Source organism: Lutra lutra, chromosome 15 (genome assembly GCF_902655055.1).
Source record: "Lutra lutra chromosome 15, mLutLut1.2, whole genome shotgun sequence".
Taxonomy (NCBI): domain Eukaryota; kingdom Metazoa; phylum Chordata; class Mammalia; order Carnivora; family Mustelidae; genus Lutra; species Lutra lutra.
The window spans coordinates 8,894,207-8,911,847 of NC_062292.1; the positions used below are offsets into that span (position 1 = coordinate 8,894,207).

The 17,641-nt window shown below is 44.3% G+C and overlaps 1 protein-coding gene and 1 long non-coding RNA gene across 4 annotated transcripts in view; one reads left to right on the forward strand and one right to left on the reverse strand.

Annotated features, from left to right (window-relative positions):
* The window catches only part of AKT3 (AKT serine/threonine kinase 3), a 303,338-nt gene that overhangs the window by 5,791 nt on the left and 279,906 nt on the right, over window positions 1-17,641 (reverse strand). For all 3 annotated transcript variants that reach the window (XM_047705805.1, XM_047705807.1, XM_047705804.1), the window contains one exon: window positions 3,980-4,082. In XM_047705805.1, coding sequence (XP_047561761.1) covers window positions 3,980-4,082 — 103 coding nt within the window. The remainder of the gene's footprint in view (window positions 1-3,979; window positions 4,083-17,641) is intronic.
* LOC125086440 (uncharacterized) lies at window positions 5,845-7,441 on the forward strand. The gene is made up of 2 exons (XR_007123195.1): window positions 5,845-6,233; window positions 7,104-7,441. It is a non-coding gene; the product is annotated as an uncharacterized LOC125086440 (long non-coding RNA).

Genomic DNA, 17,641 nt, shown 5'->3' on the forward strand with positions numbered 1-17,641 from the left:
ATTTGTTCTAAAAAGTAACTCCATTCTGTGTCCTAAAAGCCAGGTGGCGAGTGGGAAGGAGGCCGTCACTAACTAAGGGTACTGTGGAGGGCTTCCGTGAACAAAACCATGCTTTAGCGGCTGCAGGGCTGCTCACCAGCAACACCCCTCGAAGCTGCAAGGTTACGTTACATGTAATCATAGTCAGAGGTTTCACTGAATCTCCCTTGATCCGTCTCTTAAGGGGATCTAAGATGCTTCCAGGGACCATCCCTTTAAAGACCTGGCCCCATGCTCCGCAGCCCTCCCTCCAGCAGGGAGGGGCCACTGGCCTCAGCACAGCCTACTGAGTGCTGTCATCTGCTCCCTCTGCAGGGGCCGACTTGGGAAGTCAGACAGACAGCCCCGACAGACACAGGCTGCTGCTGCTGGACTCAGGTTTCCGGGTTCAGATATCTGCAGAGCCACACGTTCTTAGGTCTCCGTGGTAGGTGGATTCTGGGACCCACCTTGGAAGGGACTATAGTATGTGAGCCTCCTGCTCGAAACAGACTCCTTATCCCTTCAGGACCCAGGGTCAGTGGGCGTGGACAGCATTCCCCACATCTAAAATGACATATTCTTTCAAGAACGGGATTGCTTTGAGTGATCAAACATTTTACATTACTGATTGAGAAGCTGGGCACCAGGTTCACATGATATTCTTGAAACCATGCTGAGTGACCTAAAACATCTTTTAACATTTCCATGTCATTTTATAAAGTTCTAGAAATGAAGCCACAGCGTGCCTGTTAATGACATATTCTCAGCATGATAAGTGCCTAGTGAGTGTGGAGTTAGTGGTAAGGCAGGCAAGGTGAGTCTTGAAGAGATTTGGACCTCATCAGCCAGGGCTTTGTTTTTGTTTTAAAAGAGAGCACAAGCAGAGGGAGTGGCAGGCAGAGGGAGAAGCAGGCTCCCAGCTGAGCAGGGAACCTGATACTGGGTTCCAACCCAGGACCCAGGGATCATGACGTGAGCCAAAGGCAGATGCTTAACCTACTGAGCCACCCAGGTACCCTTGGGCTTTGAAATCAAGTCTGTGGTGAAGAAGGACCTACAGCCAGGGCAACACCTACCGCAGAACTTGAGATTTCACGGATTCAAGGTCATGGTTGTGGGATCTGCTCTGCTGTGTCCTTCCAGGTTCCTGCTCCCTGGCAGCCACTTTAGGTTGCCCCCCACCCCAGATTCACACCCACTCTCCTCTGCGGGGTGTCCGTTGTACTGGGCCCAGCCTCAAGCTCGGGCACTGTGTCACAGGACAAAGAACACTACAGACTCAAACAGAAGCAAAACTAGGGCTCTTCAAAGCTATCCAACTCCAGGTGCCTTTCCCACCTGGACAGCTTCTCAGGCACTATGGGGGAAAGCCGAGGCTTGGGGACACCATCCGGCCTTGTGTCCCCTTTCCTAGAGGGCAAAGTGACCTGCCCCTTCCTCGGGAAAGAGTGGCAAAGCTGGGATGACACAGTCACCCCCACCAGGCTCTCCTCACCCTCCTCAGCCCCCTCTTCCTGAGACTCAGCCTCACAGGTCTCTCCCACGTGAGGACCGGACTCTGACCTGTCTGAAGCAAACTGTGCTCATGGCTTTGCATTTGCAGAGCCTATTTCTGTGATGTCCACAACCACGTACTGAGCGATCTTAAAAGAGTCCACAAATGCCAAAGCTCTATTTACCAAAGAAAACAGTCTTGAAGAGGCTGAGGCCGACACAGAGACACATTGGGACCTCGCCCTCTTAGTGCTTGCTGTGGACGTCACATGGGGAGGGAGGCTGAAGCACAAAGTCCTGGGTATGGATGGCCAACAGCACCATCTGTAAAGAGCTGGGCCTCCTTCTGGCCAGGAAACTACCAGGCCCTCACCATAACGTGTTTATTCCTTCACATCGTACATATTTACTGAATACCAATGCCGGGCCAGATACCCAGCCAGGAGCTGGGGCTAGCTGTGAATAGGAAACCAAGCCTTTTTTCTCAGGGTTACTGCATTCTTGCCGGACAAACAGTAAACAGAGAAACGAACAAATTAACCAGAAGAGTATCAACAAGTTGTCAATGTACAGAATCAAGGGGTGGGGGAGGCGGTGCCCAATGGACTGCACTGCTCTTTGGATTGGGAGGTGAAAGCAAGCTCTCTGCAGAAGTGACATCTAAGCTGAGATCTGAGGGAGTTAAGAGCTGTTGATGCAAATGTCGGAAGAAAGAGCATGGCAGGCAGAGACAGCTGTTAACACTCAAATCCCAAGGCACAGTGAGGCATGGCATGTTCAAGGTGAGGCTGAATCCAGGCACGGTGGGGCAAGATGGAGCAGGAGCAGGGGCTGGACAGACAGGGCTGTGGAAGTCAGCATGAGCCATTCTGGCTTTAAGTGCAGAGTTCGGGAGCCATGAGAGGGCTGTGGGCAGGGAAATGATGTGGTCTGACTGCAGTAAAGGTTATTACAATGACGAGGTCTGGCAAATGCTCTGGAGTGGAAAGGGCTCCTGGGCCCTTCCAAAACCTCACTGGTGCTGCCTGCCTTTCAGACATGTGGGTCACCACTATCCACTCTGGGGCTAGTGGACACAGTGGCAAGGCCCTAGCCCATCATTTTGCTCACACAAGTCCTAAGCTACTTGCCCAAGAATCTGTGGCATTTCCAACACAGTCTTCTCCTCTTACAGGTTTTAAGACGTTAGCATGACACACAAGAGAGAATGGAAGCCCACTGTCCCACTGGGGATAGCAGTCCCACATATGCCCAGCTCACAGCTTGGCCAAGCTATGGCGTCCTGCTCCTGGCTACTGCTGACACTAACTGGGGCACCTGGGAAGCTCATGTCTCCCTGGGTTTCAATCTCTTCCCTTAGATGATGAAAGTTAAGAGGTTCTTAACTTCTGGCCAGTCTAAAGAAAGCCAAGTGCACATATGAATACATGATCATATTTTTCATTTCAGGGTATGTTCATGGTCCCTTGTTGTCAGGCTATGGGTTGAAAACTCTAGACCGGGATGGCTCCTAGTTTGCCTTTTAGCGGACGATCAGGTGACCGACCACATCCGTGATTGGAGCCTTCCCTCTCGTGGATACTGGTTTTGTAACAGCACCTCCAGCTACTCTGCCTTTCACAAACAAGAGAGGGGAGAAGTAGGAAGGGATCTAAAGGAAAGAAAAGGAGAAAAAAAAAAAAAGAACACAACAGGATCATGAGCCAAAAGATGTGTGACCTGAAGAAATCTTTGGCTTTCCATGTCCCTGAAACTCAATTCTATCCTCATCGCTAAGCTCATAATGACAGGTACAGAGCCCTCTGTTGGCACAAGAGTGTTTTAAGTTACATCTGATACCTTTTCCTTTCTTTAAAGCCCAGTTATTTAGGATATTTATTGAACTGTGCACACATACTAGCATACGTGGAACAATATTAAGTGGTACTTGAATGTACTGTGTTAATAGACATGTAATTTAATTTTATATCAAAAAATTACTAGCACACTAAATTATGTCTTCACAAATACTATTAAGACAAAGCTAAATTACAAAAAAAAAAAAAAAAAGGTGATTCAATTTAAAGTGAATTAAAAACTATTAAGTCTGAAGGAGACCAGAACGAGCATGATTCTGCAGGGGGCATGTGAGTCAGTGGTCAGGCGAACAGGGAAGGGTCACTTTCAGAGTCCTTCCAGCCGATGGCGAAAGAAAGTATTAGAATAGTAAGGAAAGGCGAGGTTGTCTACAGGTTAGTCTATAATCCTCAGGCTACAATTTTTCTTTATAAAATTTTTCCAACTCCCTAAAACTTTTCTCTCAGCTACCTGTCTTTGATACTTCCACATGGAACTTCATATTCTTAAGTGGGATGAAATGAAATAAGTCACTGTGGAATTCGATCCTGAAAATATCCAATCAACAGAGTGGCTGCTGTTTTCCATTATATTACAATGTCATCATGTGTATGTAAGATGTACTTACATTTTTCAGGTGGTGTTATTGTAATAGTCTGAGCTGTAAATTCTTCATCAAAATATCTGGTATCTGTCTCAGATGTTACTTGAGGCTTAAAAGGAGGTACAAGCTACAAGAAGAAAGAAAAAGCGTACTGTTAACAGATTCCAGTTTAGGAAAATTCGTTTCTAGGATAAAATTAAAGAGCAAATAATTAACGAAACAGTGCCAAAAACCGAGACCACTGAGTCACTGCATATGGGAGATGTGGCGTTTGGCTTCCCAGTCAACAGTCTGAGCGCAGAACAGGAGGTACTTGGTTGCTCTGTGTAAAATTTAACGATTATGTGAAACAGAACAAACGAGAACCAGACAGTAGGGTGCAAAGAGGATACTGAAAAGTCCTAATTTCCCCACCAATCACAAACATATACACAAACCATATGGATGCAAACCCTGATGACAAAATGCAGACCCTCCCCAGAGCCATGAAAACACGACTTGTGTCCTGGTCCTTGCACCTGGTCCAACAGCTTATTAGTAAGAACACAACTTAATGATACCGTTACTCCCCAGGTCACAGAGTGCTGCCCCTATCCTTGGCAAAGAAATACATCCGGTTACTTGAGATGGGCATGAACACCTGCCCCTGCTCTGGGTCAGGGGTCTAGGGAGCCCCTGAAGTTAAATGCGAATGTTTCGCCCCTTGGTTGCTTCCGATCCCGAGAGGGGACCGGGACCCAAAAGAGAGAGGGACTGCTCTAGGACTGACGGGGCTTAACGCCTTAGAGATGCAGCAGGCACAGTGCGGCATAAGTCTGGGGCTGCTGAAGGTCCCAGAAGCGCAAGCCTCTGGGACCTCTGCTGACAAGGATGAGCAGGAGCCGGGGTGGGACTCCTGCTCCTCATGGCTCCAGCCTCACAGGAGAACACGACGAGCCGTCCCAGGGCCTGGAGTCTCAGTACCCACTCTCATGGGTACCCTGCACATCAGGAGATGCTGCTTTTAGGAGAAAATTCCCAAGTGGACAGAAATACAGAGAGACAAGTGACAGAAATCAAGTATGTTGTATAAAAATTTCACAGAAACAAACAGAAACACACAACTGGCTTTAGCTCAATGCGTTTTTCCACTCTTGTCACCAAATTCATGTTAAATCATAAGGCAAAAATCTTTACATTGCTCCCTAGGCAAAGTTTTCAAAAACCAGGGGGTGAGCAAAATGCAAAGCATGTTTTTGGAATAAAGAACCCCACACTTCTGTTTATGCCACATGTAACAGCATTTTAAAAAATTTTATCGGACAGCGACTGAGCGTGCGGGCATGCGCACAGGCAGGCGGAGCGGGAGAGAGCAGCAGACTCGCCGCTGAGCAGGAAGACCCAGGCGGGTCTCGATCCCAGGATCCCGAGATCATGACCGGAGCCGAAGGCAGCCGCTTAAGCGCCTGAGCCACCCAGGTGCCCCATAACAGAGCATTTTTAATCCCTTTGCTTCCTACCATTCTTTCTTCTGTCCCAGGACGCAGCTAGTCTAAAGTCTCCGTTACGAGCGGGCACTTTTTTGGGGAGGACCCTGGTTCAGGCGCCCCTGTGGACCGGGCGGCGGGTGGCTCTCCTCCCACACCCCCAACCTCCGCGGGGCCGAGCTCCTCGGTCGGGGAGCTCCCCTCCTCCACGCAGACACGAGGGCCGGCCTTTCCGGGGCACCGCACACCCAACAACAAAGGTCACCGGGACCAGACAAGCGGCCCTTTCCAAACTCTTTGGAAACCGAGGGGTGACGGCCTCTGCCTGCAGGAGACTGGAGGCTGTGACTCGGGTTGGGGTCACCAGTCTACAAATGCCCCCCAGAACGGCTTTTTGGCAGAAGTGGGCTTTGGGGCGCGCTCACCTCTGCCCACCCTTCCCAGCTGCTGCCTCCTGAGGCAAGGACGGCCACCTGCCTGCGCGGTCCGGGAAAGCTGCTCTCCTCTCAGGTGAGCGCCAGCGCGGCCCCTTGAAACTCCACCGAAAAGGACAGATCTTAAAAGAGCCTCCAAAGGTGCCTGAGCCAGCCTCCGCTCACAAGGCTTCTGGCCGCGCTCCTGGCCGCCGCCTCTCGTCACGCGGCTTTCTCGTGCTTCACACGCCTCTCAACAGCGGATGCTACGCAGCTACGCATGCGCGCGCACGTGCGCAAGATAGACGCGCGTCCGTCTCCGGCCGCCGCCATGACACCTTCTCCTAACGACACGTCAGCTCCGTGACGGCGAGGGACTTTAAGAACAATTTTACTGAGGTACGACTGACAGGCAATAAGCCGTCCGTGTTACAGTTTGACGGGCTTTGACTTACATACAGGACCATGAAACCGCCAACCAAATCAAGATGGTGAAGGGTCTGTTTCCTCGTGAACCTGTTGGGAGCTGTGCTCCCTCCTCAGCCCTGGCAGGCAACCACCGGCGTGCTTTCTGCCACGATGCCTTTGTATTTTCCGGGCTTTTATGTAAACAGAGCCCTATAGCATGTATCCTTTGTCTGACATTTTGGCATTTAGCATGATTATTTTGACGACCATCCCTGTCACTTCCCGTGTCACCAGCCCTCCCCCCGCCATGCTGCTGGGTAACACTCCACACAGGTGTGCCCGCACCCATCTGTCCGTGACCTGTCCTCGGACACCGGGGTTGCTTCTGGTTTGCGGCTATTGCAAATCTGCTCGGACTCCTGGGGGTCCGAGTCTTGTAGAGAGAGGAGATTTTATTTATTTTGGACAAATACCGAAGACCTGAATGGCTGGGTCGTACGCTAGACGTACACTTAACTGTTCAAGAACCTGCCAGACTGTCCCAAAGTAGTCGCTTCATTTTACATGACTACCCTCCAGGTATGGCAGTTCCAGTCGCTCCCGGTTCTCGCCCGCACGGGTTTGGTGGGTCTTTTCAACAGCAGACATTCCAGTGTGTGGTGGTGTTTCGCTGTGGGTTTAAATTGTATTTCTGGTGAGTTTACGTGCTCTTTGGGGAAGGGTCTGTTCAAATATTTGCTCCGCCCTTCTGGTCCACGGGTTTCGAGAGTTCTTTCCATAATCTGCGTGCAGGTCTTTAATCTGATCTGTGATTTGTAACTGTTCTTCCCATTCGTGACTTTTCCTTTCATTTCTTAACAGGGCCTTCTAAAGAACGCACATACCTAATTACGCTATCATCTAATTTATCAATTTTTCTTTATGGGTCATGCACTGCCCTCATCTATGGAATCTGCATAACCTAACACCGCAAAGATTTTCTCCTGTGTCCTTTTCTAGAAAGCTCTACACTTAGGACTATGTTTTGAGTTAATTTTGTATGTGCTGCAAATTAAAAAAAAATACGGGTGTCCAATTGTTTCATGAGAATTTGAGCTGAACTATCTTTGCACGTCTATTTTAAGTCACTTAACCATATACGTGTGGGTCTAGATTTCTAGGTTCTCTACGGGCAAATAAAAAATGTCACTTGTGCAGGGGCACCTGGGAGACTGACTCAGTCTGTTAAGTGTCCAGTTCTTGATTTTGGCTCAGTTCATGATCAGGGTCCTGGAATTGAGCCCTACATCCGGCTGCACTCAGCAGGGAGTCTGCTTGAGATTCTCATTCTGCCTTTGCCCTCCCCCACTGACACATACTCTCTAAATTAACTAAATCTTAAAAAAAAAAAAAGATGTTATCTGTCTATAACAAACTATCCTGATTACTGTAACTTACTAAGTCTTGAAGTTGTAGGTAATGTAGGCTCTCCAGCTTGTTTTCTGCCAAAGGTGTTTTGGCTACCCTAAGTCCTTAGCATTCCATATGGATTCTAGAATCAACCTAACAATTTCTACAAAATAGCCAGCTAGGCTAATCTTGATAGGATTGTGTTGAATTTATGTATCCATTTTGAGAGAAATATCATCCTAAAAATATTGAGTCTTCTAAACCATGAACATATTAGACCTCTCCACTGCTTGAGGTTGTCTTTAATTTCTCTACAGTATTTTTTAGTTTACAGCATGAAGGGCTTTCACATCTTTTGTCAAAAGATGCGCCTGGGTGGTTTAGTGGGTTAAAGCCTCTGCCTTCAGCTCAGGTCATGATCCCAGGATCCTGGGATCAAGCCCCAAGTCGGGGCTGGGGAGCCTACTTCCTCCTCTCTCTCTGCCTGCTTCTCTGCCTACTTGTGATCTCCATCTGTCAAGTAAATAAATAAAAAATCTTTTTAAAAAAAAGTATCCTATCCCTAAGTACTTCATACTTCTGTTGCTATGATAAGTAATATTCTTATTAGTCTCCATTTATTTTTATATCATGTAATCTTTTGTATATTTACTTTGTATCGAATAAATAATGGGTTAAATATTTATAGTTTTTTTTTTGGTAGATTCCAGCTGATTTTCTATATAGGTAATCATATTGTCCATGAATAAGACAGATTTACTTCTTTCTTTACAATCTGAATGCATTTAATTTCTTTTTCTTGCCTTATTGCACTGACCAGAACCTCCAGTACAATGCTGAACAGAGTGAACATCTTCACCTTGTAAAATCACTCAGACTGTCTCCAGTAGGATATTAGCGGTAGTTTTCCCTAGATGTCCTTTATCAGAGTGGAGAAGTTTCTCATTCATAGATTACTGGGAGTATTTTAGTCTGCTCTTTATTTAAATCAGATGGATGTTGGATTTTCTTGAATGCTTTTTTTTTCTGCATCCAATGAAATAACCATGTGTATTTCTTTCTTAGTTATTATCAATATGGTAAATTATAATGACTGATTTTAAATATTAAACCAACTTTGTATTTCCAGAATAAACCCCACTTGGTAATGATGTGCTATTCTTGTATTTATTGTTAGATTTGATTTGATAAAATTATGTGAAGGATTTTTACACATATATTAATTAATGAAATTGGTCTATAGTTTTCTTTTCTTGTATTATCTTTGCCTGCTTTTGGTATCAGGTTAAGCTAGCCTCATAGAATGAACTGGGAAGTACTGCCTTTTTCTTCGGTTCTCTGGAGGAATCTGTGTAGAACTGGTACTACTCCTCACTTAAATATCTGGGAATTTATTGGTGAAGGCATGTGGATTGGAAGTTTTCTTTGTGAGAAGTATTTTTTTAATTACAAACATAATTTCTTTAACACATACCAGGCTATCCATGATATCTATTTCTTCATGGTAATTTGCATCTTTCAAGGGATTTGTCCATTTCAGTAAAATTGTTGATTGTATGGACATGAAGATTATCATGCTATTTCCTATTATCCATTTAATACCCATAAAATCTGTAGCAAAATCACCCTCTCATTCGTGGTATTAATAACTTATCTTCTTTTCTCTTCACTTTGATCAGAAATTTATCAGTTTGTTAATCTTCTCAAAGAACCACCTTTCCTTTCATCAATTTTCTCTATTTTTTTTTTGTTTTTTTATTTCACCGACTGCTGCCCCCATCTTTATTAATTCCTTTCTTCTGCTTACATTGAGTTTAATTCATTCTTCTTTTTCTAGTTTCTCAAAATGAAACATAAGGTCATTGATCTCAGACCTTTCTTTTTTCTGAATATCTGAATATCTCAATACCACAGCAAAACATGTTTTGTTTTCATTTTTAGTCAGTTCAAAATACTACTTTCCTTTTTTTGACCCATTGATTATTTAAAATTGCACTTAGTTTCCAAATACTTGAGGATTTTCCATATATCTTTATGTTGATTTCCAATTTTATTCCCGTTTCATTCAAAGAGACCATGCCTCAAATTATTTGAATCCTTTAAAATCTATAGAGTTGTTTTGCTCAAAATATGGTATATTGGGGCAAATGTTTTGTGTGATCTTGAGAAGAAGAAATGTTCTTCTGTTGTCGGGTGATGTTCTATAAATGTCAATTAGATTAAACTGGTTGATGGTTTTGCTAGTGTCTTCTATAAACTTACTGACTTTCTCTCTGGTTCTTCTTCAATTATTTAGAGATAGGTATTGCTATGTCAAACTATAATGTGTATTTGTCTTTTTTCTTGCAGTCCTATTAGTTTTGGTTTTATGTACTTTGAGATTTGTTATTAGATACAAAAATAATTAAGATTTTTACATCCTCTTGATGAATTGATCCCTTTACTATTATGAAATGATCTGCCTTACTAACCCTGGTGCTATTACTTGCTTTGAAATCTTCATATGATAATAATACAGCCAGCCACTCTAGTGTTCTTTTGAGATAGCGTGAGCATGGTATGTCATTTTTCCATCCTTTTATTTTTATCTACTTATAATTTGCATTTAAAGTGGGTTTCTTATAGGCAGCATATAGGTGATTCTTGATTTTTTTCAATCTGACAATCTTTTATTTTTTTAAGATTTTATTTATTTATTGAGAAAGTGATAGTGTGAGCAAGGAGTAGGGCAGAAAGAGAGAATCTCAAGCAAGCATGGAGCTTAATGCAGGGCTTGATCCCGTGACCCAGGGATTATGACCCAAGATGAAATCAAGAGTCAGAGGCCCAACCAACTGAGCCACCCAGGCACCTCTGATGTGACAATCTCTTTTAAGGGTGGTATTTAGATCATTTGCTCTCAATGTGATTACTGATATGGTTGAGATGAAACAAGCTTCACACTTGTCTCAGCTGGGACTTTATTTTGCATCAACACTATACCCCTGATTCCTAAAACAGTGCCTGCCACTTAGTGACATGAATAAATGAATCATTATTCAATCTTGGTGCTCAAGTGAGATGTCAGAGAGCATGTAGTCTACCCTTTTAGAAATGAGAAGACTGAAGCTAAAGTTGGTAAAAGACTTGCTGAAGATGATACAAGTAGCAATGGAAGCAGCAAACCCTCTGTCTCCAGATCCCAAGCTCTCCCTACTGTGGTGTCTGCAAAGACTGCATGAAAATGCTTTTTGCTTTTGACTGCTTCTCCAGATATTAGTCATAGTCAAGCCATGCACTCTGGGGGCATATTTCCTCCCTTCAATTCACACACAGAAGCAGAACACGACACAGTCAAGTATGAACATCCACACAGGGAAGCAAGAAACCAATTTCTGTACATGGGGAAAGGTATGAGAGAGAATGTGCAAAGAACGGCCACAGACCCCAACAGAGGTGCTACCACACACATCCTAGGTATGCCCAGCTGCGGGTTTCCTCTGACTCCCAGAATATATATTCACTTTAAACAACAGGTCACATTTCAAATATTTCATTCTTTTTTTAGATTTTTTTTTTTAAATTTGACAGAGATCACAAGCAGGCAGAGAGGAAGGCAGAGAGAGAGAGGAGGAAGCAGACTCCCCGCTGAGCAGAGAGCCCGATGTGGGGCTCGATCCCAGGACCCTGGGATCTTGACCTGAGCCGAAGGCAGAGGCTTTAACCCACTGAGCCACCCAGGCGCCCCAAATATTTCATTCTTATGGGCTGCATTGTGCCCCCTCCTCCCCATCCATATGTTGGGAGTCCTAACCCCCAGGGACTGTGCTGGGAGACAGGGTCTTCAAAGAGGTGATTACATTAGAATGAAGTGTTAGTGTGGGCCTTAGTCCAACCTAATAGATGTCCTTGTAAGAAGAGGAAATGTGGACACAGAGGGACTCCAGACACACATACATGGAGGAAAGATCGTGTGAGGAGGAACAGATAAGGCAGCCATCTACAAGCCAAGGAAAGAGGCTTCAGTATCTTGATCTTGAACATCCAGCTCCCAGAACCATGGGAAAACAAATTTCTGTTAAGTCACCCAGGTTGTGGTACTCAGTTATGGCAGCCCTAGCAGACTAACACATTAATTTTCTATTTTGCCTTTAAACCAGTATCATCATCTTAATTTTCCCTCCCCTGGCTCTGGACACATATCTCAAAACACTCCTGTATCAACTGACACACTGCAGACTCTTATTGAGGAATGCGGACATACTGGCTGAGGCAGAAGCACCCAGGTATAAATCTCAGCTACTTTTAGATGTTAACTCAAAGAACGTCATTAACTGCAAATCTGAAATATTTTCCCAACATGCTTTAAACCTACAGAGTATCTGTCTCTGAAAGCTCAGTGGTTTTCAGGAAATGGCGCTCCGGACGATGTAAACAGGAAGATCACAGTGCTGGCTTGAGGGCTGTGCTTCCGGTTTACCGACAAAGCATTATCAGAGCTGTGTTTCCTTGTGCAGCCTCAAGACCACAGGGTGGTGGCAAGACGGCAGCCCCCGAAATCCTTCCACACTGACCCTCTCCCAGATTTTACATGGTACCAAGTCACTCTATCATTTGCTATCTTTCTAAAGCACTATGTTTCTTTCCTGTAAGTGAAAGATCCGAAAACATGCCCCTGAACTTCTTAGAGTAAGTTGCAGTCCCTACTCCTGGTATGTGGCTGGAGGGACAGCAGGGGAGTATGGACACCAAGGCTGCTGAGGGTCAGTCTCCCCGACCTTCCTCAGCAACAAATCAATTGCTACCACCCGGTCTCTATGTTCTTTCTTCTGTTTTCAGTGTTGGCGCTCTAGAAATAGACAGCAGGGCTTGAAAACTGCAGGGAAAGCTCATACAGACAGTGACTATAGAACCTCAACCGTTACCCTATTTGAATACTATGTCCACCACTCTGATAGGGATCAAAAAGCCTGGGAACACAGACACTGGCAATAAAAACTGCCACCACTAATCAAGGCTTAGATTTACCACAGACGATGATCTAATGCTGTAATTCTACCTCTTTAAAACCATTCAAGAGAGTAACTAAGCTTAGACAGGGATTCTAGTTTATTTCATCTCTGTTCTCCTGAAAAACTGTTTTTGTTTTTTGTGGTTTTTGAGAGAGAGAGAGAGAGAGAGAGAGACCACACAAGTGGGAGGTGGGGTTATATCAGAAGAGGGAGAGAGAACCTCAAGCAGGTTCCATGCCCAGCACAGAGCCTGGCAAGTGGGACTCCATCTCATGATCCCAAAACCATGACCTGGGCTGAAATCAAGAGTGAGATGCTCAACTGACTAAGCCACCAGGTGCCCCTCCTGAAAAACTGGTTTTATGCTTTGTGTGTATATATATTACACACACACACACACACATGAAAAGTGGGAATATGGAAAGAAGATTATTTCTAGCAAAACTAATAAACCTATAGCAAACACTGCTTACTTATATTATCTGTTAAGATTTATAATACCAATTAAGATTTCTTGACAGGTGACCAGAAACTCAAATACCTATCCTTCATTTTCACAAAACCACACAATAGTAATTCATGTCCATAATGTTGAACTTGATCCTATTAAAAAAAAATGCACCAAGGTTCCCAAGGTATATATCACACTAATATACAAATATTGTATCATAACTTGAGTGCAGCAAAGTGAATATTTCAGCTATAACAAACATTAAATGTTTAATTAATACATCTGTTTTCCCTGCTGGAATTTAGAAGGCCTTTTTAACATATAGTATGCATGGTCTGCACTGCTCAGAAAGTGATCCCCAGAAATGTGAACTCATATTTTCTTTTCCTTGATCCATTTCCTCACTTAAAAAAAAGAGCTTCACAAACATTCCACTGGCTGTGGGTCTGTGGACAGGCGATGCGGCTCACAAATGTTCATAGGCACGTTACATCACTGGAGGACTCAGTTATACTTGGAGAACAGCTGCTTATGGAGGTAAAACAACTCTTGTTAGTGAAACAGAGCCCTCTCTGAAAGGCAGGGGATGGTAGCAAAAAGACTTTGCCGCTATGGAGGTGAGGATGGGCAAGCTGCATCCATTATGGACCCCAGGATTTCACCAAGAACTTGCTGGAACAGTCCTCTCTTCATCCCCCTCCAGCTGACCACACTGGCCCAGCCCCCCATCAGCAAAGTGGCAGCCACTAATCACTATCTCCGTTTACGAATGTTCATGAACATGGGCAAAAGTTAAAGGAGTATGTAAATCGGGGAGAAATGGTATAAGATGAAGAAAACTTAGGACCTATTTCAACAGATAAAAACCCAATCAACCAAACAAAAACCTTATAAAATGTGGGTAGGATCCCAGGGAGTCACATTAAAGTCTATTAAACCTCCAATACAGAAAAAGATGGGCATTAATAATAATGCTCCCAACCAAGATTTGTATTTTTACAGGGAAATCCATATTATATTTCCATGAAGATGACCAAGATCCTATCCCCGTGCCCACCTTCCCACCAAGACAGCCACTCTCTCATTATCACAGCAGACCAACCCCTACAGAGGATCTAATGATCCAAGAGCCTCTGGGTTTGGGGATAAGATTTTGATGGCAAGGGAAGAAGGAAAGTAGAGGATTTTAAAAGCAGAGCAGGAGAATGTGGAGGTTCACTTTGAGGGCAGAGAGACAGAAATTTCTGTGAGAGGAGAGGGAGCTACTAACAGAGAATCTGGGTTGTTCATGGATCTACAGAATACACTGTGTTAGTTCATGAATCTACAGAAACTAACCAGAATCAGGTGAAGAATCCCAAAGGAGGGAGCTCAGTTGTGCAGGCCCCCAACAAGGGTAAAAGCAGGGAGAAGAGGCACAAGAGGTTCTAAATGCACAAGCATTTTTCCTAAATGGACTATGCATCCAGGGACCCCTCCGTGCATACATGGGCCAGCCCGCCAGAGAATCGGAAGATGGGAAGCTAGAACAAGCAGCACTGCCTGGTAGCCAGGCACCTCTCTGTTCAAGAGGGCTTAAGTGATCCAACATACTCAACTCCTTATGAAGAACAAAGAAGTAGGTATTTGAGTACCTCTTCTTTTCATTGCATTTTTAACTGAATTATAAAATATTTGCATTGAAAAGAATCTTGTAGATCTAATCCAATCTCCTTATTTTAAAATGAAAAAAATGGAGGCCCCAAGTTTTCATACTAGTCAGTTATCCAAAAGCATAATACAAATAAAATTCTAATTACTTTTTTACAAAAGATTTTTATTTGAGTGAGAGAGAGACAGCACAAGATAGGGGAGGGGCAAAGGCAGAGGTTCTAGAAGCAGGCTCCCTGGTGAGCAAGGAGCCCTGCTGGGGCTTGATCCCAGGGCCCTGTGATCAAGACATGACCCAAAAGCAGACTCTTAACCCACTGAGCCACCTAGGTGTCCCAGTGCTATTTTATTATTGAATCTTCATTCATTTGGTAGAAGAAACACTTCCTATATTCCAGGGCTGTTTTCAGAGCTAGGTAAGCACATGTATGTGGAAGCACCTTGCATATGCTCTGAAACACTTTATTGAAAATATTAGTAATAACTGTATTTTCACTTATTGAGAATCTACTAAGTGCCAGGCACTTTACACACCGTCTCTAATTCTCCAAATAGTCCTGGGAGGTAGTAGAATACTGGAAATGAAACAAGCTTAGAAGAATTTGCCTCGGATCCTGCTCAGATTTCAACCTAAAATTTTTTTTTTTTTTTAAATTCAGAGTCATCATTCTTGTAGCCCATCTCAATGGTAACAACAGAACTGTCAATAACAGCTGATTGTTCCTGTTGGTGACAGAATCGGGCTCCCAGCATCTAGTCTGAGTGGTGGTGCCATCACTGAGTGGTATAACATACGCTGCATGTATTTTCTATTAAAACATATGATTTTTGATGAAAGGCATCTATTATACACTCACAGACTTGCATCTGTGTCTACCCATGAAGCATGGGGCTAGGAAGAGAGTTCCAGAAAGAAGGAATGTGTCCTGGACACCTAGGCAGCAGCTGTGTGGTCTGAAGACTCACTCTGTCCCCAAGGGGATAATTCAACCATGAGGTTGCATAGAACTGCAAATAGTCTGCTTATTTGTGTCTCCTCTGCCAACTGTGAGCAACTTGAGGACAGGGATCTTCCCTTTAGATGTTCAGCAGGCTCCTAACACTTGGTACAAAGAAGATGAACAGCAAATGGTAGGTAAACACTGTAAAATATTCATATGAGGTCCTTTGGTCTTGCTGAGGTCTACTCAAAAGGCAGTGCAAATTACACATTTTCTAGGAGAGTCTCAGTTTTTCAGTAAGAGCTGGGCCAAGCAGGGAAGGGAAGAGCCTGGAGTTATCTCCTGGAGGTGCACAGAACTAACCATACATTCACTGCTAATTTGCAGAATTCAAATAAGCTCTTCTATCTACAGAGACTCTGGAATGCTGCACAAATGTGAATTTGCGGGATACTTCTTTGCAGGAATAAATAATGTTCCTCTGTCACTAGAAGCAAGGCTGTGTTTGACATGCAATAATGAATAATTAAAAATAGATACTAAGTTTTGCTTCTGTTAATGGCCAAGAAGCTCCTTTTGGATCAACCCTCCTGTAGATAATTATAAACACTGGAAAAAAATCCAAAGGTTCTGTGAAGCAACTAGAAACAGCTTTGTACCAGAAGGGAGTTGGACACTAGGAAGAAGAGACCGGAATTGGATGAATTCCCCATGTTTGGGGCTCCTAACTCTAGTCTCTACCATGCAGAGTTAAAATTTGGATGAGAGGCGCCTGGGTAGCTCAGTGGGTTAAGCCTCTGCCTTTGGCTCAGGTCATATTCTCAGGGTCCTGAGATCCAGCCCCGCATCGGGCTCTCCACTCAGTGAGGAACCTGCTTCCCCCCCCCTCTGCCTTTCTGCTTGTGATCTCTCGCTCTTTAAATAAATAAATAAAATATTAAAAAAAATATTTTTGGACGAGAAATCCACAGTCTTACATCATGAAGAACCAGAGGCCAGGCTTTGGGATAAGCACAGCAGCTTAAAGTAGGAAGAAGAGGGGGAACCCCATATTCTGAGTACAGTCTGCCCAAATCTCTGGCTGACTCCTCAACCATGCTTGCACAGGGCAGATTCCAAGCTCCCTAGGGAAGTCTAAATAAACTGACCTAAAATTTTAAATTACACTCACTGGGGAGGGCACAGAGGTTGCTGTTTGAGTCCGGCCATGATAAACTGCCCACCAATACAAAACAAAACAAAACAAAAAAAAAAACCAACCAAAAACACCAATATTGTTTGTTGTAATCTAATAGAATTCAGAGGCCCTACTCTGAATTCTAGAGTAGAATCGAGTACCTCTTCTTTTCAATTCATTTTTAACAATGAAAAGAATTTCACAGGTAGGGACATGTGGAACTTGGTGTCCATTGGGCGGGAGGTGGGGAGGATGTTTGTAAAGTAGGGAGAAAAACAACGTGAAACCCAGAAGCATGAACTGGAGCCCACAGGACAGACCTAAGCCCACGTCATTTCTTACTGCCTCGGACCTCGATGGTGTGTGGCTCTGCCTCACAAGCTGGGAACATGCATCATGCGGCTGAATACACAGGCTGGCTGGCAGGGGGAGAGCTACCCAGGCTGACGGGGGGCCGGAAGCAGACAGGCCTGACCACTGCCTCAGGCTCTTGAGCTATCCTGGGAGAATGCCGCAGGAGAATTCTGGAAAATGTAGCTCAGCCTAGTCAGAGGGATTTATTCTAAAGCCATCACAGAAACCTAAAGATCTCGGAAGCAGCCAGTGAAACAGGCCTTGTAATTTACAAGAGAACACATAACTGAGTACGCACTCACGATTTTACACTTGGTGACAATCTCCAAGAATGAAGGCAAAATAAAGACGCCATCAGATAAAAGAATACAAGTTCTCTGCCAGGCAACGTGCACTATACCAAATGAGTGAAGTTCCTGGGGCTGAAGGGGAATGTACCAGAAAGG